This window comes from Hoplias malabaricus, chromosome 11 (assembly GCF_029633855.1).
Source record: "Hoplias malabaricus isolate fHopMal1 chromosome 11, fHopMal1.hap1, whole genome shotgun sequence".
Lineage (NCBI taxonomy): Eukaryota > Metazoa > Chordata > Actinopteri > Characiformes > Erythrinidae > Hoplias > Hoplias malabaricus.
The window spans coordinates 19193855-19213703 of NC_089810.1; the positions used below are offsets into that span (position 1 = coordinate 19193855).

The 19849-nt window shown below is 38.4% G+C and overlaps 1 protein-coding gene across 5 annotated transcripts in view; it reads right to left on the reverse strand.

Annotated features, from left to right (window-relative positions):
- The window catches only part of fgd4a (FYVE, RhoGEF and PH domain containing 4a), a 66385-nt gene that overhangs the window by 19197 nt on the left and 27339 nt on the right, over positions 1–19849 (reverse strand). For 4 of the 5 annotated variants that reach the window (XM_066684239.1, XM_066684237.1, XM_066684242.1 and 1 more), the window contains exons 2-4: positions 17243–17329; positions 3491–3622; positions 1168–1312 (exon numbers count right to left, since the gene is read on the reverse strand). In XM_066684239.1, the coding sequence (XP_066540336.1) occupies positions 1168–1312; positions 3491–3622; positions 17243–17329 (364 nt within the window). Of the gene's footprint in view, positions 1–1167; positions 1313–3490; positions 3623–9987; positions 10060–17242; positions 17330–19849 lie in introns of those variants that run through there. The other variant, XM_066684240.1, reaches the window with a different exon arrangement.

The following is a 19849-nucleotide window of genomic DNA, read 5'->3' on the forward strand; positions in this document are numbered from 1 at the left end:
TGTGGTGACAGTGATGAGTATGTAATCTTGACCTTTCAAAAACTGCTTGTGCTTGAATGGAAAACGATGAGCAGTGTAAATGCAGAAAAGTAATAATAGCCAGTAATGTAGCCCACTGAATCTCTATTAATAGTGTTAAATGTGTGTGAACAAGACTCAGATAAAATGCACAGCAAATCAACCAGTGACCAGTGCCACTCTTGAAATTGACAGCAAGTCAAACTAGTCTCAAAAGTTGGACAACCAGTGAATGCTATTTATTACACAAAAGCCATAGCCAGACAAAAGTACACTACTTGGTGACATCTTATCCTCTGTTTAAATTAGCATATTCTCACTAATGAAATGTCAGATAAGATTTGTCAAAAAAAAATATATATATATAAAACCCAGCAAATATATACAAAAATATTTTACAGCCTTAAAAAATGTTATATAACTATATTGATAAGTGGTTTGTTTTATTCATAAGGTAGCACCGGCGAACATTATCTCAAATCAGACATTTATTTTAAATTAATGCAATGATATATATAAATATACCAAACCTGCGCTCATATATATAATAATACCGAACCATTACATTATTAAACAAAAACAACAGTACACTCCAAAACTGGCCCAAATTAAACAAACAAACATAACCATGTCTACTGTATTCAGGCCTACTTCTACCTTTCAGCAGTGCCTCAGTACTTCTGATGACGCATTTTGAAAGTTAGTGGAAATTGTATAAAACTATTAATGTATTAAAACTAATAATTAACTATTATTTTGCACACTGGCGAGCTTATGCAAAAGGAAGACAGACAGCTCCTGAAATCTATGTACAGCTAACTTGATGTACCACATTAAACCATCATGAATTCTGTCAAACACATGAAGCTGAGTAATGCAACACTGTCCTAAAGAGTATTATGTAACATAACATATTATATTGCAGTTTTAGGCAGGAAAGGTCCTCTATGGACAATCAATATCAAAATGACATGTGAAAAACTGGTAAAAAAAGAAAATCCAATCATAGGACATGGGTGACCAAACTATTCAAATTTGTAACACCTATAGCTTTCAGAATTGGCAGAGCAGCTAACGGCAAATGCTACAAAATGCTTGATCCACTATCTCATAAATTGTGCTTTAAGACAACAGGCTAAATCTGCATACCGGTTCTCCTCAAAGCGGCTGATAAGGTCGGACACCCGTCCTTTCCCTCCTCCGTCCTCCATCCTGGTGCTGAAGGGTGAGGCTCTGCCCAGCGGAGTGCAGAGCTCTGTCACCGGACTTTGGAGGTGTACTGGCTTAGGAGGCACTGTAAGACAGAAAAAAACATTTTAGTGCTGCACAATACACTGAATGATAATTGTTATTTCAGTGCTGACTTTTGCAATTCTGATGTATCAGAAGGCTGCAGTATGGAAGGCAAATGGTTAATCAGTCTGCTCTTTTTTACATTGTTTTATATGTGCATCTCCACAGGTATTTTGATGAATCAAAAAATTCATGCAATCAAACAAAAGTAATTCATTTTTAATCTGTAGTCATGTAACATTACCCAGTGTGAAACTGTACATGCACCGACAAAGTAAATAGATCTTGTAGAAAACAAGGGAGACGTATAATGGAAAGGGCACCTTGCCTACAATACCCAAACTTTACCACATGTTATGATAATATTTTTTAAAACCACATATAAATTCTGCAATAATAAATCGTATGTATATTTTTATTTTTGAAGGTGTTTATTTTTATTACTTCAAAAAATCAAAACATGTCTCCAAACTGTGATGTGTCCAAACATTTGTATATCACAATATGTTTTGTTTTTTCAGTGTGTGGTACATAAGCATAGTACCACTGTTATCAAACTATTAAAGGCCCCTAGAAATATGAACATAATACAGATTATATTCACACCTTAGTTCACTTATACAATTAAACACCTAAATGGTGAGCAAGAATCCCTCCCCTTTTTTACGAGTATGACACCTAGACTGAAATTAATACACTGGAAAATCTGTTTTACTACTGTAGTGCTTGCAAATCTGCAAAAGGTGGCACTGGTGTTTTATTGCTGCAAAGCGAGGAAGCCACAGCCTGTAGGCCCTGTCTGATTCTAGAGAGGTAAACGAGGGCAATCACTGTCTAAGCTGTCACTTTCCACCTGCCGTGGGCACATCACATACTCTCTGTAAGTCAGTCAGTAACAGCACACATTTCTCTGATTACATTTCCTAGAGTTAATCCTGCTTTAAATTGTACACACTTAGCCTTTCATTATTGGGCTTAAGTTCTGACCTCTGAATTTTATTGGCTTGGGTTTCCACTTGTAAACAGGTCTGTCTTAATATATGCAGGCAAAGAGAAAAATAAAAATAAAAAATCGCAGCCACCATTCTTACTGAACAGTGTTATTTCTATCCAGTGTTTTAATCTAGGCTATTTCCAACCTCCAGCTAGGTTCCCACCAATCTCACAGTGAAAGAATATGCTTCTTCTGAAACATGTGAAGCCGGCCAACACAATTTCATTATACAGTTCAACACATTTGGAGGAGAATGCTAACTATCTAATACGTTAATGACATCTAAGACACCTGCATTGGCTAGCATTGTGCTGAGTGATGTGAAAAAAGGAGGGCCATCCTACCCTCACTGGGGCCTATTAAGCCTTCTTGGACTTCTGGCCTTGGACTGAATATGAAATGTTGATTCAAGAACACACACTGAGTACCGCACTCTGCTCTCTTTGGCTGTTAACTGCCTTTAATCCCTCTGGCCTCATTCAGTCCTCAAGGATCTTTTTTATGATTATCTAAAGCACCTGTTAACGGATTGTCAAGTCAGTCTGGATCCAAGCTCATCAAATACAAGTATTTTCAAGTTAGTCTGTTTTCTCGATAATCTCGATCTGTTTTCAATCGCAGCAACTAAAGTTAAGGATTATTAAACGCTTGTGAATCCTCAAGGAATAACAGTGTTTTTTTCCAGTACGAACACGACTCTAGGTATGGTCTCATCCATGTAGAAATCAATACTTTGAAACATTTAAACTAAAATGGCTTTGGCTGTTTTGATTATCAAATAAATGGATTAAGCAAATATTACTAATATTAAATACAGAATCAGATTAGATCATTACAAATTATATATAAAGTGTGTAACCATGCATATTTAATGGAACATTATGTGCATATTCATAGATCCCTATATTTGCAGTCTTTTTTTATCTGTGCAGTGTCTTTCATTTTCACACACTGCCCATATAAATTGGCCCTGTAAAGTATTTCTTTTGATATGTAGATATCTTACTGATTGTTGGCCTATAAGTTCTGTTTAATGTAATGAATCCAGTGAATAAATTGATGTTACCTTTTAAATATCAACTATAAACACTTCCAAAATGTGGTAAGGAAGATAAATGTGTGCAAGTTGTGGTTTGTATTAAAGAGGTGACAAAAGCATATGCATTTATGCAAGTGGGTTTGTACCTTGTGGTTTGAGATGCTGAGGTATGCGGCGGCCTGAGCTTCTTCCATTTACTCCAGTAGAGCTCTTATCACTGCCTTTGCATCCTCGACTCAACTTCTGACTGCGGCGCTCTCCAGGGCTACTGCTGGGATCTGAGAGAGAGAGAGCGAGCGAGAGAGAGAGAGAGAGAGAGAGAGAGACAGAGAGAGAGACAGACAGAGACAGACAGAGAGAGACAGACAGAGACAGAGAGAGAGAGACAGACAGAGACAGAGAGTCATTATTGACCTCATAAAGTCACCACCTCCATGATTCACATGCATCTATCGGTTGAAGACAGCAGCCCACAGTGAAACTACCCAGTACTCCATTACTACACACACGGAAACATGTCAAATGTGTCATTTATAAAAACAAACCAGGGCATGAAAATCAATGTGTACTATTTTTATGACAACACTAAATGTCCCAGGTTCTGAGACAATATATTACTGTCATATCTTGGAAAGAGGATCACTAACAAAGTTAATCAGCAAGGGAATGGAGATAGTACCTCCCTCTGTCAATGAAGAAAAGACTAAATATGTGCTGTTATATCACTGAGAGTGTAACTGTTTTTAACCAGTATACCAAAATTCACCTGTAGCCTGCAACATGTGTGATAGCAGCTCTGGCAAAGTGTAGCAGGCAACTTCTTCATGTTAATCAAGAAATAGCAAAAAAAAATAAAATAAATAGCTTTAATAAGGGGAAAGACATTTTAGAATTCAGAAAGCTGAGCTACTTATTTAACCTTCAATAATTTCTGCGACACCACCAAAGCTACCAACCCTACTTCCACTCCACAGGCTAATGTTCTGCAGCATGCTTTTCACTGACATCATTAGACAGGCTGCTGACACTATGAAAAGGAAGTGTGTTATGATTCAATGCCATTTATAGCACCATATTCAGTGGGACAGACATGTTTTACTTGCTCACTTCATGGCTGCTTGCTGTGTTGCACACCAAGTTGGAAAAAAAAAAACTCAAAGAAGATAAAGGGTCTATATTATGCTAATTTTTTCAATACTGACCAGACAGTTGAATGTGTAGACAGACCATATGTCACTGTTTATAAACAGGATGAAGGAGAAACAAGTGGCTGACCTCAGATAGTCAAAGCTGCTTGATCATGAATGTTTAAATTATTACAGCATATTCAATTGATAGCTAAGGAGCTATTCCAAGCAGCAATGATGAGATGAAATTGTAACTGTAACTAAACAGCGAAACTTTAATAGCTCTCCAAGAACCCTGCAGCAATAACAAATGGTAAAACAAATATGAAATATAAATACAGAAACCCTTCACTAACAAGGTCATATACAGTGGATTTGGACAGTCAGACCATCTCAGGATGATCCAAACAGAGCTGTCTGATAGTTAGGCCACAACACTCCTCTTTTGTTCCAACCCATTCAGCCCGAAGCATTCACCCAAGAGAAATCAATCGTTCGTCTTGTTTTTAACTATCAGTTTTGCCTGCATTTGCAACCGCATAGAAAATGCTTGTATGTGAGGGTCAAAACAGAATTCTGGCTCCATTAAGTAAGCTCATTTTTAAACCTTTTTTTTAAACACATTACTTTACCCAAAGTCTTGACCATCTATCATCAAAATGTTCTTGGTTCACCCTCCGGTCCCGGAGCATTCTCAATGCACTAAAGGGTAGAAATGTCACAATTCCAGAAATTTTTTGTCTTTAAACTTATCCTATTCAGGGTCCCGGGTACCTGGAATCACTGGGTGCAAATCGGGAACACACCCTGGAGGGGGCGCCAGTCCTTCACAGAGCGACACACACATTCACTCACACCTATGGACATTTTTGAGTCGCCAATCCACCTACCAACGTGTGTTTTTGGACCATGGGATGAAAGCGGAGCACCCGGAGGAAACCCACACAGACACGGGGCGAACACACCAAACTCCTCACAGACAGTCACCCGGAGCAGACTCAAACCCACAACCTCCAGGTCCCTGGAGCTGTGTGACTATGACACTATATATATATATATATATATATATATATATATATATATATATATATACACCAAACACCACTACTGCATCCCTCTCTGTGTAGAGGTGAAATGTAAGAGGATTAATTTAAAGTTTGCTCTGCTTTCTGCTTCCGATATCTTTCATGTTTATCAAAAAAGTGACCTTGAAACTGACAGTGACTCACAAAAGAACTTGAAGCAAGCATAATGTTAGTTACAATGTTCCTAATTTTCCAGCCGTATGTACTTGCACACAAATATGAAAGTGTTCATTGGGCTTCATTCGGCATAGAGTAATTTCCTAAAAACATACTTAATCTGGAGAACTGAAAGGTTCTCAGCTGAACTGTGCTCTCTCTGTTTTCTCTCTCTGACCCTGAGAAAACTACACAACTCTGCTCCAATACCACCACCATTTTGGGAAAACAATCTCTCACGATTTAGAAGTAATGTCCCATGAGTTTAATGGGCTAAAAGAATGTAAACATCCTTCCAATCTCAGACTGGCAAATGGAAAGTAGGAGATAATCAGAAGCTATTTTTATTGACTTAGTTTAATCAAGAGACAAGACTGGCTTTTATATAAAACAGAGAGGAAAAAAAGATACAACTGCCAAGCTTCACTGTTAAAAAACAATCATTTTTCACAAAGGACAATTTGATGGTTCTAATTCTAGTCTTTCTAGTCCAAGTTTTTGACGTCTTTGTGACACCTCACTTTATTTAATGTTTGTACATATATACACCTGTTTCTCTGCATATTTCCCCATTTCACCCTGGTCTTCAATAGTCAGGACCACCACAGGGCAGGTATGATTTGAGCAGTGAATCATTCAGTCAGGGTCCACAAAGGAAACCAGAATGAAATGGGGATAAGAAAGTATGCAGAAAACCAGGTAGATTACACTCTGTAATCGTAGAACTACAACGTGATCCTGCATGGTCAGTCAAGGATGTAGGTAGGTGTAGGTTGTTCATCTATAGCTAGATAGTGAACTAGATAGATATATATGTAGATGTAAATAGATGCATATCGATGTAGATAAAAAAGTGACAGAGGGTGGCCATTTTTAAAGCAGACTTTTTAACAGTATGCACTTATTCATATTGTTTTATTAAAAGTAAGGCATTTTCCGACAGGGTGTGCTTATTCCATTAGTTTGATCCTCAATGATTGACAGTGTTTGCTCCTGCACTGCATGTGCTACAGCACTAAATGTCTAAAAACTGTCCACAATATCACCTCTAATTAGTGACCTTAACTGTGTCCTTATTGCTGTGTCTTTTTTATTAAGGCACATAGCTTATACGGACTGATATAATAATTACCATAGAAAAGCATAGAATGGATTGCTTTAAAACAGCCAAGAATGAGCCCAAGGTCACCATGTCCACTGGCAAGCATTGACTACAGGGAAGAAATCCAGCACTGGGCAGGGGAGCAATACGAATATGTTCTCTGTATCAGTAGAATGCTCTTATTGGAGCAGAGAGGGGCAAATGGACTACTGTTACCAAGCGACATTTAACTTTCTTTTTGTTTTTTTAAAGAACCACAGTAACTGAGCGGAACTGCAGTAATACACAGTCTAATTTAGACATCTTGTTTGTCATCCACCCACAGCCACCACCCATTTAATGAACAGGGGCCACCATAGCACCAGATATTTATTGAGCTAGAGGGGCTGTTCATAATTCAACACTGACTTTAACATGCTACTACACTGTTAGATGGGGTGGTACTGGTGTAGCTAGTATAACTAATTATTCACTAGGATTTATTTTGTTTTTCTCTTAAAAACAGTGCGTGTGTCTGAGTGCACAGTATTTGGCAAGTGGAGCAGGAATAGTAATACACATTGCAGTTAGTCCCCATGTTCTTCCCTACAAACTCTTCTGCCTCACAGCCTTATGGAAATCAAGAGTCAGCAGGCTGTTAAAGCAAAGCGTGTGCACAGTAAGTGATTACCCAGCACAAAGAGGACCTTTCTCTGGCCTCCTCGGCCACATTCGGCCTTTTATTCCCCCAATGCACATCTTATTGCCAATAGCCCGCAGGCTTTTTTCATGTCTGACCATGAAAGATGTTGTTGTGTCTGCTGTCAACACACTGGGGTGGGGTTGGGGGGGTTGGGAGTGACAGCTTCATGTGTGATTCGCTCTTTCAGCTTTGAGCTGATTTTATTTATTAGACCAATACTATTTTCCAGCTATGAAAGCCCACTATAACAGCTACGCTATTCAGTAGTGAAAATGTAATTAATCTGGTAAAAGCATATTGCAAATAACATTCAACTACTAAAGCTGTACCTAACAGGTCAATACTGTAATTATGATTGATTATGATTAACTGGGGCAAATACTGCAAAACTATTTGCCAGCAACAGGTTTCAAAGTCTCTAGATAATAAACTCTCCAGTATTACTTCACACAAAATACCTCGTAATTCAAATAACGGCCGTCTACTATCGTGCAACGCTGGTTATTTGGGACAATAAAGCCAAAATGTCACCATCATGCAGCCATTCACACCAGGAGGTAAATTCAAAATGCTGTGTAGTCCAGGATTAGGCTTAATCCCTGTCTGGGAAAGCACCCCTTTGTTCATAAAAAAGTTGGCAAATATGTATTTCCATTAGATGGGCCCTGTAATATAAACTAGACTAAAGCAAAAATTTAGTCACGTAAAACATTTGTTCATTCATTCAATCATTATCTGTAACTGAAAATAAAATAATTTTCATGCACTTTTCATAAAATAGCACAATATTTCCTCATACACTCAGCAGATAGTGGTGACAATCACCAAACTGTGGAGACTGATGAGACTATGATTGTGCGTGTGTGTGTGTGTGAGAGAGAGAGAGAGAGAGAGCCCACTCAGGTGAACCAACAGGCATGGCCCTGCATCTGATCTGTTACCATAGTAACAGCCAATAAGCATGCCTATGTCAAAATCTAGAATAGGCATTTGCTGACCAGCATGTTATAAACATGAACAATGAACATAATTATTAAACTATTTATAGTTATTTATTAAAATATTTTAACTCTTTTCACTGAAAAGTTTATTCTATGGTGTGTTACATTCATTAGACAGAGGAAAGCAGCACTTGCATATGTATGTGATTGGCTGAGATGCACGTAAATATAAACACTTTGTAAAGGATAAGATTAAAAAGCCATACATTTTCTCTTACTATAGATAGAGAGGGATGCCTTTTAATTAAGGTCCCAAAACTCTGAGTGCTCGCACACAAATCTCAGAGAGCACGGGCAGAACTCAGAGCTCATGCCCAAAAGTCATGAAGCACAAATATGAAGAGCTGGATATTATGTTTGTAAGTTATACGTTTTATGTTTGAGATGACTTTTTGTGCAATTCTTTTTGGCACAAATCTGATTACATACAAAACACAATATGGCATTTAGCATCCAAATATGGGACGTTTTGCGACTCTAATCACATCCTCTCGTGCTGTAGTTCTGAATCTAACTCGCAGGAATATGCATTTGTACGGAACTGTCAGAAGAAGTGTGTCCCCGCAATGGTGGCATGCAGAGTTAGATCACAACATTTAGAAAACGTGGAGGAGGGAGTGTGATCATGTCGGCTAGAGGCACGGAGGATCTGACTTAAGATTGAGCCCATTAAGCCAATACAGATCAGTAAAATAATGCTGTGATCGGCCCTGATACCCATCTCTGAGATCCGACTGGGACATCCCTACTTTTTACTGGTGGCAGCTTTACAAATGTGTAAAACATATCAGATTTCCCTCATGAACTTTACAGCTTAATGGGAAACTATACACAACTACACTGCCATCAAGTTTAAATGTTTTCTGTAAAAACAGTACGCCAAAAATAGATACATACCAAAGGAATTTGGATATAGCTATGAGGATCAAGCTACAATGCCGGTTTTACAAGGAAACATGTCACCCGAGCAGTGAACCTTGAACAGTACACTAAAGTTTGTGAGACGGATGACGCTGATGACAACACCTTTTTATCACTGTGAAACAAACACAAAAACTGAGACTTCCTTCCGTGCCTCCCCATTTCATTTTATATTAGGATGATCAGTATTTTAAGCTGGATATCTAAGAAAATATTTCTATAAACATTTCTTCACCACTGTAACAAGAGGTATACGATCCAAAAAAGGTTACGTAACACTTTAATATCTTTAATCCCAAAATGCCTTAAATTTTGCAAAGCTGAATGCAATCTCTTTTGATAACCACTCAGGACCAGACGAAGAAAAGAAACAGTAAAGAACTACAGGGCTCATAACCATTCAAAGCAATGCCTTATAGATGACAAATCAACAGCAGAATGAGATTTGTGTTCTATATTCAGTAAGATATAACTAGAACTGGAATCATTTACCTTTGCACTTACTATTTACATTCTTTAAATTATTTATAGCAACTTTTACGAAAATAGGTAAGGCCACAAAAACTCACATTTAAAGCTGTTGCAAGATGCGCTGCACCGTCTTTCACATACATGTAGTTCCCTTAGTCACTTACACACACACCACAGTGACTAAAATTGAACAGTGAGAAGAAGAAGAAAAAAAAGCCACAAGAAATGGCTCCTCCTCCTGTGAAGTTCACAGACAAGAAATAAAAACAACTCACATTTGTGGATTTCACTTGCATTCTTGAGCTGTTGAATATTTATTGTGTCCATCATGGTACAATGTATTTTAATGTTTAAAGTTAATCATTCAATGACAATAGATAACCTGGTTCAACCAGGTGAGTGTTCAGTAGGAAATGGTACTCTATTGATTTTGCCAGAGGGAATTGTGTACACAGTCAAGGATGCAGAAGCAGTAGTTTCTGGTTAATTTTTAACATGCTAGATAAAGCAGATATAGGTTTTAAACTTTCTACTCCAGGATGTATACCATGTCAGTGAAGGGCAGTGGTAATAAATTCAATAGCACCACATATCCTAAATCAGTGTCAGATGACATGCAAGCTTGCATTAATTTAAATATACGTTAATGAAAATATAATTCATTTCTTCATTGTCTATAGCCACTTTTCCAGTTGAGGATTGTGGTGGGTCCAGAGCCTATCACTGGGCGCAAGGCAGGAACTCACCCTGCAGGGGACTTATGAAAAAATAACTATTTAAATAGAAAATTAAATATATATAAATATGAGCTAATTAAATAGATGAATATATGAATGGGAAATAATGACTGACAAATCATTTATATAGCACTTTGTTTTTAAACACTCAGAGTGCTTTAGAACACCCATATCACTGTTTAGAAAATATATGGCCCAGCAATATACTAAGCTTAATTTTCCAGATTCCCAAGTCTATCACCAATAAAACAGTGAACAAAGTACAATAGTTGACTAATTGATTAAAAGCCGTGGTACTCTTGGAAAATATTCTACTACGGTTGTTGTATTATATTATTTTAATGGATAAAACCTTTTAACAATTGCAGAAAAAAAACTTGCATATGTTAACACTCCTTAATAGAATTCCATTTAACTTGTATTACAAAATATGCACAATAATTCAAAGTACATTTATTTCTATTACTTATTCTTAAATCAATCAGCCATAACTTTAAATTGACCTCCTGTTTGACTGGTATGAGCAGATCAGGCTCAGCAAAGCAGCTGCAGATTTTAAAACACTGTGCCCATTCACTGGCCACTCAATTAGACACATCTACCATGTTGTTCAACCTTGGAGATGCAAAGTCTGAAACAGAGCTCAACTGTTGCTGCATAGTTTGCAGCACTGAGAATGACCTACTAGCCAAATCATACCTGCTCTGTGGTGATCCTCTGGGGGTTGTAACAAATCAAGAATATTGTGAAAAGGGATAATAAATATGCATGGTAACAGATGGACTACAGTTCATAATTGAAGAACTACAGAGTGCAGCTATATTTTCAGAACAGCTGATAAAATGAATAAATGTTCATTTTGTTTCATATTGATTTGAATGTTATAGCTGATCAGTCTAAAGGCATTTACATTTGAACCATTACTCGAGTACTAGAGTAATGTACATTAGACTGGAGTGCTTTTACCAACAGTATTTTTTTTTACTCAGGTACGGAAGTATTTGTCCACGTAAATGGTTCCATTTCTCCCAAACTGAACCAATTAAAACCAGAAAGATCACATTGACTCAGAGGGGAAATGACAGTGAGAGGACACTGATGTAACAGAATAAGAATGAGGAACAAAGAGAATTCACTTATGACAATCAAAGTTTAAAATAACAGTGTAGCTCTGCCTCTAATTCCATATAAAACAGGAAGGTCTCAGCACAAAACCTTTGAAATCTCACTCTGTCTATGGACTCGCAGAAGCTTTGGTACTACAACTCAACGGAGATAAATCTTATTGGCTCCACTCTGTAGAGTGAAATCAAAAGACAACATGACCCCAGGGGCACTAGTTCAAAATAACAGAAGGAAAAAACAAACAAAAAAACAAACAAAAAACCCTAAAATAGTAACCATACACACAGGCTGGTTCAAACATGCTGGCGCAAACACACAAGAATACCTTCCAAATACAGGTCAATTACATTGTTTACTAAATTCCACACATTCTTTCTGCAGATAATTAGCTTTAATCTGATTTTAGCTTAGGATGGGGTTTTCTTTGTTTATTTGTTTTTGTTTAAATTCCTTATTTTTATGATAACACCAGAAGATTCAGTACCCCACTCTGGTAAACTCACTATGCTATGCTACATCAATAAATAAAACCCACTCTAACCAAAAGTGCTCTAAAATAACTGCCTGATTTTTCCTACTGCTTTGAAGAATTACCATGAAGTGTTGTTTCTACAAAGTCTCAGCTCACCATCATACAACATGCTGAGAAGTAAAAACTACAACAGATTCGGTTTGATGGCCAATTTCCATTGCTACAGTCTCCATAACAAGGACACGGGACAGACTCTGTTTTACACATCCTGAGGAATAATGCAATGCTCTAAACATGTGGTAAGTGTTTTTTGTTACCATCCAAAAGGTCAGATGGAATTTTTTACTTAAGCCATCTTTGCAAAAACAAGACAACTGCCATGATGTGACAAGGTACATAAACCACAAAGAAACATTGGCACTGCTCTTGCTTTGAAAGAATGCTTCTGTTTAGTTTTAAAGATGGAGAGAATTGCTAACAGGAGCATGTCTCACTGATAGGCAAAGCACTGCCCAAGACGTCATGTAACACCTTTCTCTAACACTTTATTTTTTCAGTTGTCCAGGAAGTAAGAGCACTATAATTAACTCACAGTCTGTTTCTAAATGCAATCTATGAAGCTTAGACAACCTGGTCTCACAATGTCAGAACCACTGCCATGATACCCTTACTATTAATGCTGTTTGTCACTGAAATTAAGGGTTATTGTCAAAAGTCAAATCAAGACAGGATATTAATATGAGAACCAAATAAATACCAGGTATATAGGCCTGTCTAGTGAGGCTGTGAGTACAGGTTCTCAGTGGGTCTGGAGCCTACCCTGAATCATTGGGTGTAAGATAGGAACACATTCACTCACCTCTAAGGAAACTGATGCATGGTCCATCCACCTACCAGTGTGTGAGGAAAGTGGAGAACCTTGAGGAAACCCTTGCAGACGTGGGAACACTAAACCAACAGTCATGGACCTGAGGTGGGGCTCAAACCCACAAACCCAGAAGCTGGGGACACTACCTATAGTGCCACCCTAAAATAGACTTTGACCACGGTTATCCAATTTATTCTATTGCTTTGCATGATCTACTTCTTTTCTCTACTATAATAAAAAATAGTGCTGATGTCACAAGACCGCTAATTCTTGCAGTATCAAAACTTTAGATCCAATCATCAATAATGACCATCGGGTTGCTTTCAGAAAACCCCAAGACTACTTAAAAGCAGCATCCGAACTCTCCAAAAAAAACAAAAACAAAAAACCCCAGACCTGCTCCTATACCACAGCAACAGTCATTCTGTACTTGCACTTTCAGTAGGAGATAGAGATAAATTCCTCAAAACGAAAATGAAAAGAGAAGTATTCTACAGAGTGACAGGAAGTCAGGAGGAACTTCAGCATTCTGTGACAAACTAAAATGGGTAAGGACTGTTTTTAGACAAATAAATTATCTTGATAACAAACCCATACATAATTTCATCATATGAGGCTACCAGTCGGTATCTGCCAACTGGGTGAGACTGCACTCACTAGCTATGTGTCACATAAACAATCTGGTAACAGGAGTGGGATGAAAAATAATAATAAAAATAAAATTAACTTCTAATGTTCAAACACACTTTCCTTTTTCTGAAGATTACAATCAGCCAGTATAAGTCCATGTACTGGCTGATACTGAAGGGTACTTAAGGTTTTTTTTTTTTGAAGAAACACCTTTATTGATCCCCTTTGAATTGCTTCTCTGCATTTGACCCATCCATGGCAGTGAACACCCAATCACACACTAGTGAGCAATTCTTCACAACACTACTGACAGTGAACACACACACACACACACACCTGGAGCAGGGGGCTGCCAACCAGCTTGGGCCCAGGGAGCAGTTTGGGGGTTAGGTGCCTAGGTAAGGGCACTTCAGCTGTGAATTTATTTTTCCTTCACTGCCCCTGAAATTAAACTGGCGACCCTCCGGCCACAAGCTTGCTTCTCCAACCTCAATGCCATGGCTGTCCACAAGGTGGTAGTGAAAAAAGCACTGATAAACAGCAACTAATAATATAAACATCTTCGGTAAGGGTAAATATTTCTTCCATTAAACAGATTGAGAGGCATTTTTATAAAATAAAAACAAAACAAAACCCTTTTGTTTTCTTTTTTTTTTTTTTTTTTTTATAAAATGTGGAGGATGTTTACTCACAATGTGCTGGCTCTCCTCCCCGTTAGTGTGAACTGGTCTAATGTGTTTACCAAGCCCCAGTGTCAGTAAATGGGTATAAAAAGTAAAAGCAATTCTCCAGAATGCTAGGCTCTCTCTTTCTGCTCATGGCAGAGAACAGGCATCTGGGATGTTTTAGACAACAGAGGGAGCTCCAAACACAGATCAAAAATGAGTATAAAGATATTGCCCTGTACTCAACATAGGTGGGAAATATTGACTTATTTTTGCTGTTTCAGATTTCTTAAGGTGAAAATGTCTCCAAATTTGGAAGACGGCTAACTGCATTACTGCAAAATGCTACAAAACTAAACAACTCAAGTTACAAATGGGTTCTGTGGTAATTCAGTCAATAATACCTTAGAGTTTTATTAAACTTTTGTTAAAAATATAAACATTTCTTAAACAGTTAAATGTTAGATTTTTTCCCCCTCAAATATACCGTTCCACCTTAAAACACGTGGCGCTTCTGAACTTAAACAAACGAGAGAAAATAGCATTTCCTCTTAATCGTAGACATCAACTTTAAAGTGTCCTGCAATGACTCATGAAAAGCCAAAAAAACCAAACCAAAACATTGCTGTTTGATTATCTTCACTGAATGTGGCCACTGAGAACAGGCAACTAAAAAAAACTACTGCCATATAAAAATCTTTTCATTATTTTTAAATCAGTCATTAATGTCCGTCTTAGTCAGAACATAAGAAATGTCCAATTCAAATCCTCAAATATTTATTAGTGCAATGGGAAGGGTACTGTATCACATTCAGAACAATGTTCACTGTATTTCCTTGCTTTAGACCCTGTCTGAATGTCTTGGACTCATTACATTAAGGGAATCCTAATTTTTATAATAATACACAAGATAAGATGTAAAATATCCTATGCCAATCCTTTAGATCTTCACATAGGGCCCACCCCACTCACTTCCTACCTGCAGCCACCAAAATTCCTGTTGAATCCTACACCTCAACACTAAGGTTGCTGTGGCCATTTATGATCCAATCAGCAGCTGGTTATCCTTAACAACTACGGTTATTCACTGAGCCCAGCTCATGCGCCCCCACTGTATCACTAGCTCTTCTCAGGGGTCATCAGGCAGGCACCTCCTCTCATTGGTGTTTCGCTGAATTAAGCCCCCACTTCACTGAAGTCTGGTGTCCCAGACCCACCCCACTCCAAGCCAGCTTTACAGTCCTACCTTACCCTTTATCATCAACAACTGTAAATCCACACTAGCCTTCCTGGATCAGGGATGTGGCTGATTTAGCTACAAATCCTCTAACACCTATCTCCACTGATCTTACATGTGCCTGCCACCCGCGTTCCCTCACCTCAGCCACCAAGTCTGCATACTTCAGCTTCTTCCTTTTGAATGCTTCATCTACTGCATCCTCAAATGGAACTGTTAACTCTATGAAATAAACTATCCGTTTACTTTCAGAGTAGAGCATCGTGTCTGGCCTCAGTGTAGTTAACACAATGCACTCTGGGACCTGCAGCTTTTTTCCTACGTCCACCAGCAATTTCCAATCTCGTGCTTCACCCCATCTACAAATATTTGTAGCCTGTGCACTTTCTCAAAAACATTCCCCCTCAAGCACAAGGTTAACTACTTTATTACTACAGCTACTCGTCAATAAATTAACCTCTAGCCATTTGCTGTCCAACAAACGTGCGAAAACCCTTAGCATCTGAGGGTATTAATACATATCATAACCTCCAGAATGATTTGATGGCTGTAAAATATTTGATGGCTGTAAATATAGCAGCAAATATCTTTTATTTAGTTAGTAGCGTTTATATACAGAACAGGCTGCAGAAACAGAACTGCATTAGTTCTGCATACACACAGCAGCAGTGTCAGTTATATATAGCCTGAGTCACACGTTACTGTGGGCTCAGCAAGACATGGTAGAGAGAGAGAAAGAAAGAAATTGTTTTGAAAGTATAAGCTGAACAGCTGGAGAAAGCAGCCACACCAGCACACTATGGTTTATACTCATTTTGACTGGATGAGTTTTACAGTGCATGCTAATGAAAAATTATTCACATAATCAGCAGTTTGAGAACACATTAGTTTTGGACAAAAATTTATATTTAACTTGTGAAAATGTTTTTTAAATGACTAATATTGCACATGTCAAACACCATTCATTTAATCTCCAGTAGCAAGGCCATTGCGTATAATTTTAATAAAATCTCCCAAGTTTACACTTAATCTTCAGCTTCTCACAGTGCAAAGATTCCCAAACAGATTCCACAACACTGAGGGACTGAGACCCATTCCAATGTAATAAGTAGTCCCACAACTTTTGCTTGATTAGCCCTGCCTTCCCACAGTAAAATTACAGGCAGAACACATGTGGACCCTGTGAACACAAGATCTGAAGCAAGAGTGCAATTTGAAGTTCCTTGATATTTCAAAGTTTAAATTTGTAAGGACTGTTCAGGCAATGGGTGTTTTGGCTCTCATAGCAGGCCTTGTTACCAGGATAATAAGGAGTCCCTTGTTACCTTTCAATCATATTTTAAATCATCACTTTTGAAAAAATTTGCTTTTTCTCTTGCTTTTCCCCTTTAAATTTAATCTTACTTATACAGGTGGCTTTCTAAAAAAATGAGGACTACTACTTAACAGCACAATACTCTCCATTTGTTAAAACCTGGCAACTGCTGAAATATACAAATGAGTTTTACAACCCAATGTTCTGCTAATGTTTTATTGATACCTGAGAAAGTTTGCATACAGATGAGGTGTTTAAACATGAGAGAGAAAGAGAGAGAGCGAGAGAGAAAGTATATGGTTACCTTTCGCTTGCGCGATCTTCACCCCAACACAAGCCTCTTCTTCATCAGGGTTTTTGGTGGGGAAGCAGCTGGGCTTGCCTGCTTTATCTGTAATAAAGAAATAAGAAATATTTTCATTATTTTCACTAGCCATTCATTTATTCTTAATCTGCAAAGACCTCAGAACAATACACCTAAAGCTTCGTACTATGAGAAACTTATTTGTATTCATTTATATTTATTTACTTCAGGGTGCAATCTGTAAAACCAGAGACTGCATTACAATGATGTTAAAGGAGGAATAGACAAGCACCGGGATGAGGAGCTTTATACAGGAGAGATAAAGAGTTTCCATATAAAGGAGACCAAAGAGGAAAGGATGAATGTGGATAACAAACTAGAGGAGGATTAGTTTACTCCAGAACAGTTAGATTATGTGTAAGCCTTTGGAATGACAAAGACAGCTGCACGAACAGAGCACATGCAAGAGAAGTAAATCCTACATTTAGTGAACAATAAAAGCAAAGTTGATTCCAAGCAATTTCTCTCCACCACTAATTAATTCTGCAATATCTGGGGCAGCATGGCAACAGAGCTAACCCAATCTCACAGTAATTTAATGTGCCAATAAAATATTAGAGACGGAGCATCACTTGGGTGTATAAACACACAGTTACACAGACACAAACAAAGAAAATCACTGTCTCATCACAATTAAATTGTAATGAAGTCCAATGAAAGTTATTGAAAAGCTGACCTACAGGGAAGCTAAGTTATATGGAACAGCACACATGTTCAGAAAAGGAGGGGAGGGTGTTTGTGTGCGTCCGCGCATGTGTGTGTGTGTGCCTGTGTGCGTTTTCCCATCTGTGGACTGAAGTGGGGTTTTCTCCACCTGCCATCTGGCCTCCTCTTGACTGATACTGTCTGGTGCTCTCTCTCACTCTTACTCCCATACATACACACAGGCAGAAATGTTGGAATAAAAATAAATCGAACACTTCCCTCCAAAGCTATTAAACACCACAAGATTCAGATATACAATACTGGAAAATTGTTTAATTTTCAATCAAAACCGTCCTTAAGCACAAGCTATTCATTGGCTGTGTCAGTAAAAGAAAAACGTGAAAAACAGGGAACATAAAATATTTAACAGAACTACACAGAATATCAGGCCCTACTAAATATAAAACCATAATTTTCCATTATTAATGTATAATACTTGATATTTTTCAAAGAACTTGAGAGAATATTTTTTTGTCAGACCGCCTAAAGGTCTTGTCTAGAAGAGGCATTTTTTTTGCTTACTGACTGAGTGACCAGAAATGAAACTTTGTTGAAACATGCATTTGAAAAACCTGGCTCTTACCACAGCTGCAGACCTAATAAAGCTCAGGTTGGCCAAAGCTGTGTTATTTCATGTGGATTTGTATCTTTGCTTAAAATATTATTGCAAAGGAAAGCAGTGTGGCGATATACAGTGATATGGATGCGTTTGCCAAACTCAGCTGTCCTGGAGCAAAATCCTCTACTCGAGAGGTAGCCTGGTCCCACCTGAAAAATCCCAGCTTCGGTGCACGGGTCAGACAAGCTCTTTACATACTTTCAGACTCATAACAGAGTCTGAATAATGACTGACTAATCACAAGTTAAAATGCTAGCATTTCCTTGTTTTTATTTGGGATAAACATGAAGAAAGATGGGCGGCACGGTGGCTCAGCAGGTAGTGTCGCAGTCACACAGCTCCAGGGGCCTGGATGTTTTGGGTTCGATTCCTGCTCTGGGTGACTGTCTGTGAGGAGTTGGTGTGTTCTCCCCGTGTCCGCGTGGGTTTCCTCCAGGTGCTCCGGTTTCCTCCCACAGTCCAAAAACACACGTTGGTAGGTGGATTGGCAACTCAAAAGTGTCCGTAGGTGTGAGTGTGTGAGTGAATGTGTGTGTGTGTGTGTGTGTGTGTCTGTGTTGCCCTGTGAAGGACTGGCGCCCCCTCCTGGGTGTATTCCTGCCTTGCGCTAAATGATTCCAGGTAGGCTCTTGACCCACTGCGACCCTGAATTGGATAAGCAGTTACAGATAATGAATGAATGAAGAAAGGTATGCATGGGTGGAGTTTCCATGTTCTCCCCGTGTCTGCGTGGGTTTCCTCCGGGGACTCCGGTTTCCTCCCACAGTCCAAAAACATGGAGTGTAGGTGAATTGGCTTCTGTCTAATAACTGTCCTGGTGTGTGAGTGAATGAGTGTGAGCCCAGATATGGATTGGCACTCTGCCCTGGGTGAAACCCTAATGCCCGATGCAGTCCTCCAGGTGGACGGTCGTTCCTGGTTGAGAGTACGCTGTGCGCGTTTGGCTGCCGCTTCTCACCAGTGTGTGTGTGGATTGAGTGTTCTGAGCAGTGTGGATTGTAAAGCGTCCTTGGGTGTCTAGAAAGGCGCTATATAAGTGTAAAGATACATACATACATGATCAACTGGTTATAGGAAAACAGTTTTCTCTTTATGAAACTGCTCATACGTCACTACAGGTTTAGAGGTTGTGTACAAATTTGTTAAAATGAAACAAAATGAAATAAAGTCACACAAAACCTTTATAAATCTTAATACTGAGATACTTTTTCTTTCCATTTCTA